We start from the raw sequence: 19,387 nt of genomic DNA, 5'->3' as shown, positions 1-19,387 counted from the left end.
GGAGGAGGAAGTGGAATAGGGGAGAGAGAGAGAAAAAAAATAGACACAGTCAATGAAGAGATAAGGGTTGCTTTTATTGTACGTCGATCGCCATTTGTCCTGATAAATGCCCCCTCCCCGTTGGCCAATCGTCTGCGTCCAACCACCCACCGCTGGTTTCCCTCCATTCTCAAAATGTTTGGTACTAAAATTGTGCCCCCATTCTCATATAAATGGCCACAGCTCTTGCTTTCTCCTTTTTTTTTTTTTTTTTTTTTTTTTTTTTTTTTTTTTTTTTTTNTGCTTTCTTTTTTTTTTTTTTTTTTTTTTTCCTCCACCCTGGTGTCGAAAACCGCCAGGCTCTTATCTGCTGGGATACAGACTTGATCGATATTTTGACACTTATACGAACGATTGACGACGTGAGTGACGACGCGGGAAAGAGGGATTGAAAATGGCCATCAAACACAGACAAACCCGGGGGAAAAAAATGGAACATCAATTTTCAGGCTTCAGAAGTACCTGCCAATGATAAAATGCTGCATTTAATGAGCACAGAAATTGGTTGATGCTTGCTTTCATGAATAGAGAGTGAAAAAAACGGTTGAGAGGAGATTTTTTCTACCCACTTTAATGAAAAAAATGAGGGCAAAAAGAAGATACAGTTGCAATTTAATGCACGAGACTCGGCCACTCTAACTTTTCCGGTTTAACACGGGCTCTCGGTTATCTGAGCTCCCACGAGTTTAATTACCCAAAGTTTTCTCGATAATTTGCAGAGGTACTGGCGGAGGGGGAGGGGGGAGGGGAGGGGGCGAGGGCGGGAGGGAAGAGAGATGGAGAAACGTGAGGCACAGACGTACACAAGTGCACTTTTCTTCGAACTTGTAAATTTCAGCTTTTTTTTCAGCTCCAGTTGCATTTCCTTTTCTTGAGTGGAGTAGGTAGTCTTTACAAAGATGGGATACCTCGAGCTTCTGGAGTGATTCAATATTTCATGGGTAGATGTATGCTTTTAGCTCTACTGTACTCAATTCGGTTTATGGGACTGATGGAGGGCGTGATCGATGAGGGAGTATTATAGATTCATATTAAATGATCGTTTGGTTATTCGCGCTGGTCATATTACGTGTCCAGATTTGTCGGGGTAGTAGCCACATAAAGTGGTGATGATATTGAATTTGGAGTCGTCAATGGAAGGGAATGACGGGAACGGGGTTTTGGGGATCTGTTCAGGTTCTTCATTAGCAACTGGTAATCAATTTTGGGATTGATGACGGTTTTCAAGTCCAGCCCGGGTGATCAATCGCGCATGAATGTACGAGATTTTAGGAAAGTTTGATAACATGATGTGTAGCTTGTTGTAGAGGTTTAGTAAATGAGTGGGGTACAATAATTATTGATGCTATTTTTATTGGTGAATTATTAATCGATTTTGATACCGCAATTCTTTGTCTTTAATTGAGAACATCACGGCATTAACGATGAGCACAATTAGGCCGTGAATGGAGAGATTGCAGTGAAGCATTCTTTTGCTGTTTGGATTCGGTTAATTATAAGCAGAAGAATAAATTTTATTCTGGGGGTAGGGAGGGTTATAAATAATTGAATTGTACGCGTGCAGTGGTAGCAGATACTTGAAAGTTCAGGGACAGTTGACTAGAAAATTTTAAAGGGTGAAACTGAATTCGAGTTGGAGGGAAAAAATAAAATTTCAGAATTCACTGAAAGTTTGATAAAATTCCAATTTTATGAGCAGCAGAAAAATGGGAATTCCCCAAATTACTTCAGTGTTTAATGAAAGCATAAATATTCAGCTGGAAATTATGCGAGAATTGCAATTTTTTTAAATTCAAAAATATGGTTTCCTGAATATTTCGGAATTCCATGGAAATTTTCGTGAATTTCACTCAAAATTTTTTTAAACTGTGTGCCATAGTTCCTTGATTTTTTACAAAAACTATAAATTCTCAGTTGCAAATTACGCTAAAATGGCAATTAATTAAAAACTAAAGACTCCATTTACCTAAATTTTTTAAATTTCTATTTACATTTCCTGCAATAATTAAACTGAAATTTACAATATCGAATTTTCACATTGAAATTCCACTCAAAAATTACCATCAATGTCATAATAAACTATTCACAAACGCTACCGCCCTATCAAATAATCCAGACACCCCGGACTTCATATAATTTCGATATAACGTACGAATCACCTCCATTCACGAATAAAACCTGTTCTACCCACCCATTTCCCGCAACGAGAGCCTAAAAAACCTTCAAACTTCCCCGAAAATCCCATATCACTTACTCCAAACTTCCCTGACACCATTAATTACAACCCCATTACGAAATGTCGGAATTTCGCTAATTCCAGTTCTCTGAATTTTTAATACAGGTCTATTACAGCCTGCAGAGGTCGAGTAAGGGGGTGGGGCCAATATCCCAGAGGCCAGTGTCCTCATCTCTCTCGGCGCACGGAAAGTTTCACCAGCCGGAAGTGGTCACACGCTCGAATCGAATACAGGAGAGTTGTATATGAAGAACACACACAGAGGGTGTAGAGAAGAACGGAAAATACACGATGGTGTAAAGGTTCTACCCCTCGTGAATGTGAGCCCTTCTGTTATTTCACTATTTTTTCTTCCTCTCCTTTTTTCTTTTTCACGTACCATTCAAGTGGCGCATTCACGCGTACGTCGTCGTACACATGCGTACGATCAAGAAAAATGTTTTTGCGGACCAGTGGCCTGTGTCGAGAGAAAAAAAAATAATAATAAGGGGTGGACACGTGCAGCGACTTGTGAAATACCCGTTGGTTCACTGGGCACAAAAGTGAATTTGTGCTTATGACGAACACAAAACGGAGATGATGAGATGCTTGAGAACATTGAAATGTTTTTTATTCGATGTACAAACTAACACCTGACTAACGTAATTCATGTTTTTTATAATGAGTGATAGACGGATGGATGTGGTAATCGCACTATGAAAACTAGTGTCTTCAAGACGTCTTGAAAGAAGACGTTGTTAATTCAGTAACGAAACGGGAAAGCGGTTCAAGTCGATTTTATGTTTCAGTTTTCAACGAATATCTCGGAATCTAAGGGAGATACCAAAATTTGTGTTATGACCTTTTTTGTAGAGCGAATTGAGAGCTGCAAAAAAGGTCATTACAAAAACTTCGGTATCTCCCTTAGATTTGGAGATATTCCTCGAAAACTGTTCGCTGCTGAATTCAAAACACAAGTTTCTCTGGTGTCTAGTAGATTTTAATAGATTATATACATAATAAATTTCTATATTTTTGTCCCTCCAAATCTAGTGGTATTACGTGAATATAATTCACGGTTGTGTGAGCATCAGAGAAGTGAAATGAGACATGAAGCCTTCCCTCAGATTAAGGGAAGCTTAACCCCGAAAAAACGTTTTCGTTTTTTTGAGAAAAAAGATTTAAAATACTATTTTCCCCCCAATTTTTCCTCGGGAATCTGATTCTGTATTTCTCTTCGAAAAATTTTTTTTGAGGAGCGAAAATTTGTGATCATATTTAAAAAACTATTTCGATAAAAAAATTCGTTGGGAATTTTTACAAAAAATTGAAATCTCCATTTTCTAGCAGTCAGAGACCAATTTGACCAACAATATGGGATTCCTGAGGAAAAATCACGTAAAAATAGTGTTTTCGAAGTTTTTTTTCTCGAAAAAAGCAGAAGTTTCTTCCCCAGGTGAACCTCCCCTTAATGACAACCGAGATCGACGCGTCTTGGCTGCAACAAACGCGAGGTCATTATAACGAAAAAAAAAAAAAGTCGAGACACTTGCCCCGCGTTGGGAAGGGGAATATTGTCAATAGTGAAAAGAAACAGACGAATCGATACGTCTGTTCTGTCCAGTGCAAAAAAAATCAAGAAAAAGGCGCCCAGCGTCCACCACTCGAACGTGACAACATTGAACCGATGGTTAGTGACTTTTTCGATAGTTACAGTGCACAAGTGTCACTCTCGCATGTTTTCTGGCGCATTCAGAGACCAACTATCTCTGTTGCCGATAAACCGAAGCGTCAAGTGTGTCTGAAAAAGCATTGGTGGTGAGTCTCCCTCCACCCACGTTTCTCCAGTGTGTCTGACAGCCTCCCCCGCCAAAATAGATTTTTGTACAAAGTTAGTGAATATATTGAGGTGAAATGACGATTAAAATGATAATTTTTTGTTAATCATACTGTAAATATACATGAGAGTCTGATTATAGTTTAATTAGGGAATTTTAAACGAATGACGAAGAAAACTTGTGTACGAATTTAACTTGGTAATTATGTTTGAAGGGAATGAGGAAAAGTGTAACATACTAACTCGAGAAAATATACGAATAAAGAGGGGGAAAATTTTCCTCTTGTCTGTTTTACACGAGTAATTCCTTTATTCCCCTAGTAATTCCTTATGTCTGAAGAATCTATCATTACACTCAGAGAAGTGATTTATTTAAACCAAATACATAAGTTTATTTAAATAACATGAAATAAAGTTTTTCGTTGAATCGATTTTTTTTTATTTGAGGTTCTGGTTATTTTAAATAAATGATTTGAGCCAAATGAATTTTTCGTTAATCATAAATAAAGATTTTTCTTATATTGAGAATTTTTTTTGATATTAAGGAATTGGTTATTTCATATAAATAAATCTTTTTTTTTAAACAAGTAAAAAATTTCAAATAAAGATTTTTATTTGATTTGAAAATCCGTGAAAATGTGATTTTGTAAAATAATAAAACTCATCATTTGAAATTAATGAATTGCTGATTGGATTTTAATAAATGATTCATTTGAAAAAAATAAATTCTTTCCTTGAATTTACTAAAAAATTTATTTTAAATTAGTAAATTGTTTATTTGACATAATTAAATCCATTTCTTTAAACAACTAAAAAAATTCAAATAAAGATATTTTTTCGCTTCAAATGACCAATTTTTCTAAACATATCCCTCCTTAAACCGCAATAAATTGTCCCAAGAAACGGAATCGAGAGTTGGCCCTAAGCCCCCGTAGAACAGCCTCTGAAATTTTCACCGAAAATGATCTCCTGAAAATTCCACTCCGTACGTGACTCGACTAGAAGAGAGTCGCTCATCCCCACCCATTTGTAAGTGGCCACTTCATCGTTCACCCGTTCGTCGACCTTCACCACTTGGCTCGCTCAAGATTGAACGGCCCCACTGTAAATATATATCACCGAGCATTCATCCAATTTTTACGAAAGAAGTTACACAAACTTCCACTAAAAAAAAATTCGATGCCAATTGATTTTAGTACTTATTTGTTTTTCTCTGTGAAGTGAAAGAAGAAAACGGAAAAGTTGGTTTTCCTGTTGATTCAAGATTTATGAACCCACCACCACCGGAGGATATTTGTACATCAGTACCTCAAACCCCCGAGCAATTTTCGGCTTACCAAATAAACTCGAGAAACTGGAACGAACCAATTTTGGGTGAAAATGGAAGTGAATTAATTTCCCCTCATCTCTCTTTTTGTTGATTTACATTTGAATTCAATTTCTGATTAATTATTCATGCTTCAAGGCTTTCCATCCCATCATTCAATTTGCCTTGGTAATGTGGGACTAAATAATAAATAGACCAGGCTAACACATTGTCAATCGGTGTAACGTTAACAGGCGTGAGCTGTTGGCAATTAAATTCATCGAAGGACACCAGTGGATCCGCAAGGAGAATGAGAGTGAGGTACGTTACCCACCGCATTTTGCTGAAGGGCGACGAGGGGCGGGGGTGCGAGTAATTCGAGAATACCCCGAGGGTAGAACACCCCGAGAGTTACACTGTTTGCATACATTGTGCACCCTCGTCTGGCTAACAGGGTAACCAGCCGGCCCCTTTACCCTCACCTTCAGCAATACCCCCGTCCCCCATCAAACCTTCGACTACCCCCAGCCCTCTCCGCAGCCATTATTCTATGTGCCAACGTCTCTAGGGCTGTTAAGGCGACCCACTCTTGCATCCTCCATTCTCTCACTCTTTCACTCTACGTCTTCGTAACAGTTTCTAGTCTATATAACCGTAATCACTAACCAGTCGAGCATTATAATTGTACGACATCGCCCTTCAGTCAGCCTGTTATCATCGGTTATTCACTTGGTAAACTTACATATTTTATCGACGAGTGGGTACTAAGGATGTAGGTTTCAGCCGGTAAAACCTAAACGTTTATAACGCTCAAGGATATCCAAGTATCTTTTACTGTTCATTATTATGATTATTATTTTCTGCTTGGCGACCCTCGTATGACCCACATATGACCGGTATCATCCTTATTCTGGCCCTTGTGACCCTTAATCTGACCCTCGTGACCCATATTATGACCCTCTGATCCTCATTCTCATCCCCGTGACCCTTAATCTGACCCTCATGAGCCTGATTCTGAACCTTGTGAACCTTATTCTACCCCTTATGACTCTTATTCTGATCCTCATGACCCTGATTATGAGCCACGTGACCCTTATTGTGACCCTTACGACCTTTATTCTGACCCTCATAACCATTGTTTTGACCCTCGTGACCCTTACCCTCAGCAAAATGTAATTATTGTAAGGGTAAATCAGGTGGATATCAAGGATATCCAAGTATCTTTTACTGTTTATTATTATGATTATTATTTTCTGCTCGCTGACCCTCATATGACCCACATATGACCAGTATCATCCTCATTCTGGCCCTTGTGACCCTTAATCTGACCCTCGTGACCCATATTATGACCCTCTGATCCTCATTCTCACCCTCGTGACCCTTGTTCTGACTCTCGCGACCCTTAATCCGACCCTCATGACCCTGATTCTGAACCTTATGAACCTTATTCTACCCCTTATGACTTATTCTGATCCTCATGACCCTGATTATGAACGACGTGACCCTTATGACCTTTATTCTGACCCTTATAACAATTGTTTTGACCCTCGTAACCCTTACCCTCAGCAAAATGTAATTTATGTTTAGGTTTTTTTTATGTGCTGTAAATCAGGTTTTTTCAAATCAATGTATGTTGTTAAACATTTTTGGCTGAAATTTCCGGTAAACGATGAAAATTGTGAATGCTCAATTATTACATTGAAGTTTAAAACAAAAATACTTTGTTTTTCGGGTGATGTCCAATTTTCAGAGGATATTCCCCCCTTAAAAGAAATGATAGATTTGCGAAGGATAATCCTCACTCCTGTTAAGTATCTAAAAAATCGCATAATTAAAAAATTGTCGAGAGTCGAAACGCCGTTGAGTGGAAATATCCGATTGTCGCCAGACATCGTAAACGATGCAATTCCGATAGCGCTGATCATTACTCGCCGGGGGGATCGCCCCGTTAAAACGCCGTAGATTTGTTCGGCAAACGAGAGATTGAAGGAGGAGGAAAAAGACGAGAATGGCAAATGGTTGGAAAAGAAAATAGTAGCAGCGAGGTAAGCACAAAAGCGGGAATCCAACTGATAATTTTGACTGACAGCAAATGGAAACCCAGCAAATTGTTACCCGGCGAGAGAAATTTCCTCTACGAAATCATTATTTAATGGTTCCGAGAAAGGAACGGGGAGATAATTGCATCTGTTTGAAATTAATCTGCACCATTATTTGTTCGATTCCATGAATTGGCAAAAAAATATTTTTAGACGTCGAATGCGCATTGTATTCAATCAAATACATAATTACTTTCCAAGATATCACACATTTTGTCGTAATAAATCATGACAATCGTGTGTCGATTGTTTATTTATTATTAATTTGGAAGTAATTGAAATATTCATTCTTGGTTTTGTGATTAATGGCTTGGTTTAATTCAAGATTTATATAATTTTCAATTGTATTTATTATTCGAATTAGGTTTGATTTTGTTATTATTCTTTAGTTGTTTTACATATAATTTGAGGCATTATTTGATTAAAAGAACGAGGATCTTATCATTTTCATTTTGGATTTTCAGTGAAAACTAGCACGATAAATTCAGTAGCGAAGCGGTAAACCGCGTTAAGTCGATTTTCAATTTTGAGCAATTTTTTATTAATATCTCGGAATCTAAGATAGATAGCCAAATTTTTCTCATGACCTTTTTTATAACCCGAGATTAGCTCTACAAAAAAAGTCGTGACAAAAAATTTTCTATCTCTTTTAGATTTCGAGATATTAGTAGAAAACTGGCCAATAGTCAAAATCGACTTGACCCGGTTTATCGCTTCGCTACTGAATTGATGTAGTAGCAATAATAGTTTGGAATAAAATGACGCGGAATAAATGTTTGATATAAATTTGAGTTGAATTGAGGTTGATTCACTTGAGTATTTACCGAGAGCGAGCAATTGATTTAAATTTTGGATAGATTGAATCGTAACATTTTCCGTTGATATTTGGTAGCTTTAGAACTACAGATCCACGATATTTGTTGGGAATTAACAATCTGGAGCCTTTCGCTAATACTTTCACGATAATTAATTCAATATTCTGTTCTTCGAGGAAACAAGAAACGAAGATGACCAAAGTGACACAACCTCAAGGTCACATACGACGTAAATATCACTCTATTGTCTATTTGTTCACTCTCACTTCCGGTCTCTCCGCGTAAAACAATAGCTAGGTGGTAACAATCGTCAGTGAATAATCGCGGATCGATTGTGGTTGAATGAACCGTGATAGTCCAAGAGGCTTTGTGTGTTTAACGAAACACTCTGTAGCTTGAGAACCTGAAATTAACATGAATATTTGAACTAGTAGGTGCTCCATCGATCGAGGGTAAAGCCAACTGGTCGAGCTGGGTGTCGGTTGCACGGAAATCGATTCCACCAGGCGTATAAGAAAATGGCCTGTCGTGTGAGATCACGGATAAATCGTAATTCCAGGGGGGGGGGGGGGAGTGATTCTCCGGCCACCCTTAAACGTCACGTTTAAAACGAGAACTGGATTTATGGCGCTTGGCGATTGTTCAGAGCAGAGTCCAAACTGACCATTCCATCGATCTTATCGAAATCACTGGATCAGTGATTAAATTTTCGTCGTGAGTCGCTGGGTTTAACGACGGGAAAAGAAAATTTGCAATGAGAGGAAGAACGACGAGATGTCAACGAAATAATTCCTTGAGCTGGGGCAGTGGCATAAATATTCGATCAATACGATGAATCAATTTTTTTTGTGACAAGATGATATTTTTTCATTAAATTGTTAAATTAAAGTATTGAAATAGCGATTTTAAGAATTGCAAAAGATATCTCTTGACACAATTTTTTAATTTAATATATGGGAAAATCGGGAAATTTTCTCCAATGACCATGAAGTTGAGGCAACTTCCAGGAAGAAAAGTATTCGAAACTTGGGAAATTAACGATAGTCTTCCCAGTACACCCATTAGATATTCAGCGCAACTCGACACCCGTTCATTTGTTCCACAACTGCCTCTTGAAAAGTTAATGGTCTTTCACTTGGGGGTCGTGAAGAAAATATGAGAACGAGTTGAGTTGTAGCGTGAGTTGGATAGTTCGGTAAGCGCTGAGACGGCCGGAGTCCACTGTTCAGGAGTCTGTTCCATTCGCCGGTGCCGCTACCTTTTACAGTTTGGAACCGACAACATTATAGATTCAACTATTTTTAATCATCCAATGTGTTAATTAAATTGCGTCAGAATTTTTTTTTAAAAATCATGAATATTCAGCATTATTTAAATTACTTTTTGCACAGAATTATTTTGTTTTTGACCATCCGTTGTTTATACAATAAATGAATAATTGCACTTTTTAAATTATTCCATCAATTTTCCTCCAAAATTAAACATTCTGATTTTTTTTCAAAACTTCAAAATGTTTATTACCAGTTCAATATCAGGATTCAAAAAAGCCAAAGTATTTGGATGTTAATATCTGTATTAAATTATTATTTACACTTCGCCTATTAATATTATTAATTACCACAATGTTTTCCACCGCAATATTCCATTTTTGATGAGTTGGCAAGTCATCGGGTCACCGAATACATAAACCAATGTGTAAATTCACTCCGCATCCCCGGGAATTACGATTTCCCCCTTTTTACGACACTTGGAAACAGATCTTTTACGATTTTTCTTGAAGCCCGTGTGAGCTGGCTTACTCCGACCTTCATTCAAAATGCAACGGAGTTGGTCAGTCTCGGAAGCTTCTCGCCGCCCACCCCTAGCCATCTCTTTCAGCCCCGAGAAAAAGGAAAGTATAAAAAGAAGGATCACGGGAGGGCAGAAAAAATACGACAATACTGCCCGGGGAAAGAGGAAACGCCGGAGTTTCTTTCTCCTACTTGTTGTGCGGGGGATAAAAATCGTATGGGTGGTACCCCACGGGATACTCCAGAACTGGACAAAAATTTTTAACGTCACACTCAGGGCCAGGGGATACACGCAGTGGTCTGACTTTACGAACACCTACAGCCGGTAAAGTGTTGGGTGGAGTATGAGAGCCAGCGAAAAAGTTACGATCGAACTTTTCTCCTCCTCACCTACTCCTTCTGCCCTGTTTCCTGGGTGTGGAAAAGTTAAGTGCCGTCCGTCGCTCTGTCTCTGGGCTGAGGCTCACCCAGAAGATGCTTGTGTGTTACTTTTCAACAAGTAAATCGTTCTGGAAGTACTCCCGGGAATGGACGCTTTTACGCCCCATTTTATACATTAGAGTGACGAAAAATAAGGTGACGGGGGATTTTCATGATTAGGGGGATTCGAGTGCTTGTTATATTTTCGGAGTGAATTCCTCAGGAACTTTGCAGAGTTGAATTAATTTAGAAAATATGAGGGGGGAATACAGACTAGTATTCTGACATCGATTCATAAATTCTTACAATTTTATTTCACTCGAAATTCATTCAATTATTCAATTATTTGAGTTATTATTATTTATTCAATTTATTTATAATTGAATTATTTAATTAAATTGTTTGAAAATTGAAATCATTCAGTTCTCTGGGAAATAAATTTTCTTATGGAGAATAACATAATTTATCTCAATATGGTAAGAGTCACTCATGCAGAATAAAATTGTTATAAAATTTCCTAAATGTTTAAATAGAATTTCTGAGAAAATTAGTTTTTTAATGCAATTGTACAACAGTTGAATTGATTAATAGAATGTGAAAGGGAACTAATATTTTACTTCATTCGAAATTTATCCAATTGCTTTTAAAATGGAGTTATTTAATTAAATTGTTTAAAAATTAAAATCATTCTCTGGGAAATAAATTTGCTTGTGTAGAAAAAAAATAATAATCCATCACAAAATAGTCATCTTTACAGACTAGAGTTGTTGTAAAACTGCCAAAATGTATTTAAGAGAAGGAAACTGGAGGAAAAATTAATTTTCTCAAGACAAATTTGTTTGATTTTCTGCACAAGATGAACGATACTCGACAAATTTCACCTGACATTTTTGTCATGAACCCTATAACCATAATATATCTCCATGGGAAAAAGCTAGTCTGACAGATTGGTTCCGTGAAGTTCTGACTTTGATATTAAATATTTCAAGAAAATCAGTCTCCATAATACGACGTTAATACCCGGGTTTTTTTCACTCCATTGAGGTACCCCGCGGCCCTTGAACCCGGGGAGATGAGATGCCAGACTCGCGGTTATTCCAGAGATGATGGTAGACCCACTTATATCGGATAATACGCTTCGTTATGAAAAAACCTTTCGTTCAAACTCAATTTCATATTGGGTTACCGCCGACATTTTAATTATGACATTATGGAAACTTCTGGAGTATTCTCTGAGTCAATTTCGCATGTTCAGTTTAGTAAATGAGGGGAAGATCTGGAGGGGTTATGAAGAAATGGAATATTGAAGGCGGTTGGACAGTTTTCGAGATATTTGGGAAAAGCCATTTAAAAATAATTGGCGAATTTCATGTGAATTTTTCTTCTCAATTTTTGATCTGCATATGCTATTTTATTTTTGAAACTGTTATTTTATAAACATGTAATATTCTTTAAATATAATGTGTTCTTTTGACACTATAATTGGTCTGTGGACTGTTGGGCCTGTAAACAGACATAAATAAAGGAATAAATAAATCACTAAAACCAATAGATTGAAATACTTTTTCACTTCTGAGGCAATTTTGGTTCTGAAATTTTAAACTTTTGGATTCTTAAAATCTCAACTTTGAACTCTTGAATTGACATCTTTGTCTTTGTATTACACATTCAGAATAAGATGAAAAAATTAATGGAAACTATTAATTTTATTTGAAAAATTTAGAAAAATTCTGCTGTTTCAATTGAAAATTCAAGCGAAGTGTCAATAATTTTGGAAATTCATTGAAGTTTCAATGAAACATGAAATTCCACGATTTTTTCTCCCTAGATCGAATTCAATGTCTCTCTCTAAAAAAATTCTAGCAGTCTAACAGTCCATGAAAGTTAAATTTTCTCCAACAGTCCATCATCACAAACAGCAATGTCTTTACACAGTCACTAAAATACCCCCTATTTCAAGTTCGTACTATAATGAAAATATCCTCCCTTCCAAGACATTATCCTACGTCCACACTTTGTAAACAGTAAATGAAAGGACTCTCTCGAGGTGCTGAAATTAAAATATTTTTTCGTTTATTTTAAGGCACTTATTTCTTGAATTTTGAGCTTTTGGTGTTCTAAAACTTCAATCTGAAGCTCTTGAATTGACATTTTTGTCTTCTCCAATTATCTTCTTGAATGTCAGTTTCAATTAAAACTGTCAATTTCACATGAAAAATTCCACAAAGATTAACAAAAATCAGAAAAAATTCAGTTGTTTTAATTAAAAATTCAAATGAAATGTCAAAAATTTGGAATTTCATTGAATGTTGAGGGGAACCCGATCTAAATCGCATTCGATATCTCTCTCTTTCGAAAAATGCTACTCACCAATTCATGAAGTTCAATTTTTCTCCCCCCGTTCATCGCCACCCATTTTAACCCAAACACAGTAAATTCTTGTCCCCAAGAAATCACCCTCACACATCGAAACCAAGTGCCAATTTTATCAAGTACATACTATAATAAAATGTCCCCCTCCCGCCGCCCAACGAGACATTATCCTACGTCCACACTTTGTAAACTATAAATGAAAGGACTCTCTCGAGGTGCTTAAATTAAAATATTTTTTCGTTTATTTTAAGGCACTTATTTCTTGAATTTTGAGCTTTTGGTGTTCTAAAACTTCAATCTGAAGCTCTTGAATTGACATTTTTGTCTTCTCCAATTATCTTCTTGAATGTCAGTTTCAATTAAAACTGTCAATTTCACATGAAAAATTCCACAAAGATTAACAAAAATCAGAAAAAATTCAGTTGTTTTAATTAAAAATTCAAATGAAATGTCAAAAATTTGGAATTTCATTGAATGTTCAGGGGAACCCGATCTAAATCGCATTCGATATCTCTCTCTTTCGAAAAATGCTACTCACCAATTCATGAAGTTCAATTTTTCTCCCCCCGTCCATCACCACCCATTTTAACCCAAACACAGTAAATTCTTGTCCCCAAGAAATCACCCTCACACATCGAAACCAAGTGCCAATTTTATCAAGTACATACTATAATAAAATGTCCCCCTCCCGCCGCCCAACGAGACATTATCCTACGTCCACACTTTGTAAACCATAAATGAAAGGGCTCTCCGGGGGTTGTACGTGATAATAACCCACCACTCAACGTTCTGTGGCTTGTGTACACAGTGCATAAATATTTCATGCACAATAAGTGCAATATCGTCGAAGATACACCTCCGTCGGGGTTGTTAAAATAGATACTATACCCGATCAAACATTCATCATCGAGCCCCGAGCCACTCTTATCGATGTACCCCCTATCCCCATTTTTCCCGTGAAAAGTCGCTAAAGGATGAATTAATGGACTTACGTTACTCGTATGTCTGAATGGATCGAACACGTCGTAGTCCGGCTAATTGTCGTTAATAAAAAGCCAAATATGGATTTTCATTAATTAATGAAATTATCCTGAAACAGATTTCTAAAAAGATAATGGACGTCTCATTTCGCTAAATGGACGTTCATGTTCACGTTTCAATGCTCTCAGGCTAATTGACATTTTTGTAAAATGATTTTTCACTCTCCGATGGGAGCAGAATGCAACTGCTGCATTTCATGAGCATAAAATATGCCGAGTTGGATGAAAGCTTTTTGGTAAAAGGTCCTGATTTAATTAGTTTATTATCTCCAAGAGTATAATATGATAAAATCATATCAGCGCAATTTTTTGTATTTTTCCGGCTTTCACGAGCGGCATTTTCCGCTGCTAAATGGCCTGATCAGCTCTAGAGGACAGTTAGTGAAATGAAAATGCCTCGGGGAGTTGAAAGCACACAGGCCAGGACTGAGGATACATTGAAATTCTCCAGGTCTTGCATTGCATATTTATAGCCAGCAGAGACATTTGAATGCCGGTGGAATATCCACGATGAGTGACCTTTTTCGAACAGCTGCAGGGGAGATACCCGAGCTTACCTCGGTGAGGCACGGGTTTGTAACCGAGTTGGTCATCAGAGAATGTCGATACACGAGTGGCCATACCCAATCAGCCGTCAAATGCGTTGCACTGCACGTGCAGAGTAAATATCAGAAGTAAAAACTCATGCGCTGAATTATTTATGGGGGGCATTCGTTGATGGAAACAAGGGATGCTGAAACCAAAAAGAGAAAGAGAATTGTTGCAGAAGTTTCGCTGAAATGTGGGGTGAGGTGGCGGAAGCCAAGAATGAATGGAAGTGGTTCAGATCACCGTTAAAATTTATTTATTTATGTATTTATTTATTTATTTGTTCATTTGGTATGTATTGTGCATAAAATAAAAACCATAAATAATAATAAGAAAAAGATAACATTACAGGAACTATCAACCGAAACATTCGGAGATTACAAGATCTATCTTTCGTTTTTCTGTCCCCGAACAAAGAAAGAAAAATAAGAAGTCTGGGGAAAAATCCTTTATTCCCACTGTCTTTCCCCGAAATGTTGATTTAACTCAACAACCTACGTCACTGCAAGTAGAGAGGAAGTAGTAAATAGCATTAGCAAGTCAACTAGCGCTTTGCTCTCCGGGTACTTACTTCTTGAGATTCGAGTTAATTTATACAAGTGGTACAGTGTAATGCAGTTATATAGTTACGATGGTAACAGTTAGTTTTAGTTTCGAAGGCTGTTCTCGAGTCGCGGGAGAACATGCACCTCTGCCCCCCGCCATCGCCACACCTCGTGCCTCTCACAGTTCTTAAATACAGGGGGTGAGTCGTGAAAGGGAGAGGAACAGAGTGAGCGTTGAGTAGCTAAAAGATGCTTAAATGGTTGTGATGGAGGATTTCACTGAAATCTGGTGGCAGTACCGGGATTTCCAGCCATTCAACATCAATAAGATGTTGAAGTAAATTTCGAATGAGTAGGAATTGTTCTATGGTGATGAGAATATTCGATTACTTCAAATTTTTAAACTCATTTCCTACAATAGGTTATCAATATTTTTCAAAACCAACTCACAGCAGCTTTCAGAAGCTGATGATGATGGTAATTGTGCGTTGGCTTTGGAAAATAATGATAACTTTTCATAGGAAGCTTGTTCCAAAAATTGGTTGAGCAGCTAAAAGATGTTTAGATGGTCGCGATGAAGGATTTCATTGGAATCTGTCAGCAGTACCGGGAGTGCCATCCATTCAACATGAATGCGATGGTAAAATAAATTCCGAATGAGTAGGAATCGTTCCATAATGATGAGAGTATTCGAATGAATGTCTATCGCATATTCCAAATTTTCAAACTAATTTCCTACAAACCGTCATGAATATTTTTCAAAACCCAATCACACAGACATCCAGAAGCTGGTGATGAAGATAACTGTGCGTTGGTTTTGAAAAATAATGATAACTCTTCATAGGAAGCTTGTTCCAAAAACTGGTTGAGTAGCTAAAAGATGTTTAGATGGTTGTGATGAAAGATTTCATTAAAATCTGTCGGCAGTTCTGGGAGTCCCATCCATTAACATCAATGCGATGTTGAAATAAATTCCAATTGAATAGGAATGGTTCCATGACAAGTGGAATTTCCGATTACTCAAAATTTTCAAACTGATTTCCTACAAACCCTCATCAATATTTTTCAAAACCAAATCACACCGTCTTCCAGAAGTTGATGATAAAGATAACTGTGCATTGTTTAAAAAAAATAATGATCACTCTTCATAGGAACCTGTTTCCAAAAATTTAGAGTCATCTATAACCATCTGTTACCCCTCAAGCACCCCATGCAAACCTCCAAACAAAAATCCCATTGTTCCACCCCCGATTGTTTCCCAAGTTTCTCATCCCAGTTGTCTCCAGGTTTCCATCGTGAACCCCCTAGAATGCTTCCATTCTCCGCAGCTAAAATGGTTTAACCAAGAGTGTCCTTTTTACTCCACCACTTCATGTGTCTGGACGTTTGCTACTCGATAGACGCGATCGAATGCCTGTAATCGTTCTGCGCGAGGGGTCCATTGTTGTCCGTTCTATTGGGTTCAAACGATAGAGAGAAATAGACACACCTCTCACTCGTTCACTCCCTTTGCCGAGAAGAAACGAACCGTAAAACTGGAGAGTCATTCGATACGACGGGCGGTCGCTCTCGCGTTCCCTAATCGACGACTCGAATCGAGTTTGACGATGTATATCCACTGTTGTCTCTTTCCTCTTTACCTTCCACCAGAGCTTCCCTCTATCGCCCTCTTCTCCTCAGACCCCCAGCATTTGCCCTCTCGTTCTCTTTACGAAACGATGATTAATACAGTTCATGTAAAGGCCCTCGTACTCCCATTTTTTTCCTGAAATCCTTTGTTACTTTTTTTGCCTTTCTTTTTCATCCCTCGACCCGCAGACGGTTATCGGGATCAAAGGCCCCAGGAGTGGATGAAGGGAGGGTGAAGGAGGAAACAACGACGCTGAACACGGCTAATTTGCTTATTGATCGTGGAAAACATGATCACGATGGTATAACTCAACTCACTTTTGTTTAGTGGCGTGCTTGTGCTCGCCCCGGTGATACAGGTGATTTTCAGTCATTTATTGTTACACCCCCCTTCGGAAAAAAAAAACCCTCAGCTGTGATTACTCGTTCGTTCCGCACAGTCGAGTCACGTTGTTGCCAATAAAAACTCTATCAGGTGGGACTGTTCAACGGAGAAGGATTGGCGGAGTGACATGAAAGATTTTTTTCTCCTGAAACTTTTTTGGCTTCATTTTTTTCTTCGTTGGAGTGATGGAAGATGTGAGACATCATCTTGGGAATTGAATCATCTTGAATTAGGGGAGAAGTTTATCAGTGGTATCAATAGGATTGCTGAATGTTTCCGGTGGAATTGTTGGTTTTTTGTTGCTCCAAAGGTTGGAATTTCATTGAATCTTCAATTGAATCTGAAATTTCATAATTTTTTTGCCATTAAATCGAATTTAATATCACTCCAGTGATAATTATCAACTCCCGCCCTCGAAAAAGAAAGAAGATTCAGAACAAAATTCAGTAGCAAAGCGCTAAAAGGGTTCAATTCGATTTGATCAGTTTTCAATGAATATCTTGGAATCTAAGGTAGATAGCGAAAATTTCATTATAACCTTTTTTATAGCGTGAATTGAGATCTATCAAAAAGGTAATAACAAAAATTTCGCTATCTGCCTTAGATTCGGAGATATCCTCCAAAAACTCAGCCGAGACCCAAGTTGACTTCTCGTTTTCCTGCAGTTCGGAATTCCATTGAATTTTCAATAAATATCTCGAAATCTAAGGCAGCTAGCGGAACACTTATCATAACCCTTTTTGTAGAGCGAATTGAGAGCTACAAAAAAGGTAATTACATAAATTTCGCTATCTCCCTTAGATTCGGAGATATCCGCCAACAACTCAGCTGACATCCAAGTCGACTTGAGCCGTTCCACCGCTTCGCTGCTGAATGCAGTGAAAGAACGGAAATTCAACTGCCGTAGGTGTTTTCACCAACCTCAACCCGAACGATACAACACCGCGGTTGTCTGCCAACGCTCCCAGATCCCCCTGCAACCCGAAAAGGATGAGCAAAAACCAGAAAGAGAAACGATAACTTAGCTTCAGTCCGAGTTAATCGTTATAATACTTTGATTTAGAGCCCCACCAAGAGACGACTATATCCAATTTTATCCTCTCTCCTCCATCCCTTCCCGCGCACACATGTGTGTGTACACCCTGAGGAGGTGGGGGAGAGGGAGAATTAATGGCAGGACGCACTTTGCATCTCGCGTGGAGAATAAAAAGAAAAATACATACGTATAATGCGAGGCTTATGGTAAAGCGAAGGCCAAGCACTCACCCCCCTCCCCGGCACTCCGAGAGAGACTCCCGTGCTCTTGTTGATTTACGGCTCGTTAGATAATCTAGATCAGGCGGAATGCTTTCGCCGTTGCCTTCATTGTAGAAAGAAAAAATATGAAAAGAAATGGTTGGATGAAATAAAAAAAAAACGCGAGGTGAAAAAATGACTTGAAAAAATAATCTTTAACGACTCTATTCAGTTCGTTAACGTTCTGGGGGAAAAGGTCCGAGGGCTTTTGTAACCGCAGACGAAAAATATTGCCACTACCCCCTCCCCCCCGCCGTTCCTTTTTCGACTTGCTAATTCTTTTTTCTTCGGTACAACCCAACGGTATATTTTCATTATGCATGAGTAATAAAGTTAACGCGATAGTGGAGAGAAATATGGTGGTGGGAGATATGAATAAGTAAAATGGGGAAATCAGTCATAATCGATGGTAATCTATTTTAATTTTTTTATTTCGTTGATGGGAGTGGATTCTTCATTCCTTCACGGAGAGAAATTTTCGATGAAAATTATCCTACCGTTCTGTAAAAGTGTTTCGTGAGTCATCGTTTCCTCATTTCTATCCTGAGATTTAGCAGAAATTAATATATGATGATCCAATTTTGTTCTACGCTAGGGAAATTTTATCCCGGCGCAATTCAGACATTCCGGGGAAATTCAGGGAATTTCTAGGAAATTCGAGGGAATCCAAGAAGTTTCTAGGAAATTCGAGAAAGAAGGAGGAACCATCGACGTATCTACGTATGCAATTACAGCTGTATCGAAGATACCGCCGCCTGCAATTTTTACAAAAAATTTCTCTCCGCGTTTACTCTCGATCTCGACAGCTCGTTAACCCGTCCAATGTCATGATAATGAATTTTTTCCGTCCTCGGGTTTTTTTGCATTCTTCTGTCCTGCGAAGGCTATCAATCACGGATAGTTAGTCCAGTGTGAAAATCAAAGTACAGGTGGGTGATGAAGTTTTTAACGAGTTCGACAGCCGTTTGAAATCCTTCAAAAAGGCGGGGGAGGAGGGAAGAGGGAGGGGG

The 19,387-nt window shown here is 38.1% G+C and overlaps 1 protein-coding gene across 1 annotated transcript in view; it reads left to right on the top strand.

Annotated features, from left to right (window-relative positions):
- Positions 1–3,084, top strand: part of LOC107036907 (hemicentin-2) — an 82,668-nt gene extending 79,584 nt beyond the window's left edge. Inside the window, exon 12 of the mRNA XM_015255158.1 lies at positions 2,381–3,084. Coding sequence (XP_015110644.1) covers positions 2,381–2,524 — 144 coding nt within the window. The 3' untranslated portion in view covers positions 2,525–3,084. The remainder of the gene's footprint in view (positions 1–2,380) is intronic.
- Positions 3,085–19,387: the final 16,303 nt, after the last annotated feature.

This window comes from Diachasma alloeum, unplaced genomic scaffold (genome assembly GCF_001412515.2).
Source record: "Diachasma alloeum isolate Michigan unplaced genomic scaffold, Dall2.0 Dall_scaffold_00212, whole genome shotgun sequence".
NCBI classification, from domain to species: Eukaryota; Metazoa; Arthropoda; class Insecta; order Hymenoptera; family Braconidae; genus Diachasma; species Diachasma alloeum.
Note: the sequence above shows the minus strand (reverse complement) of the source record. Positions and strands in the feature narration are given on the sequence as shown.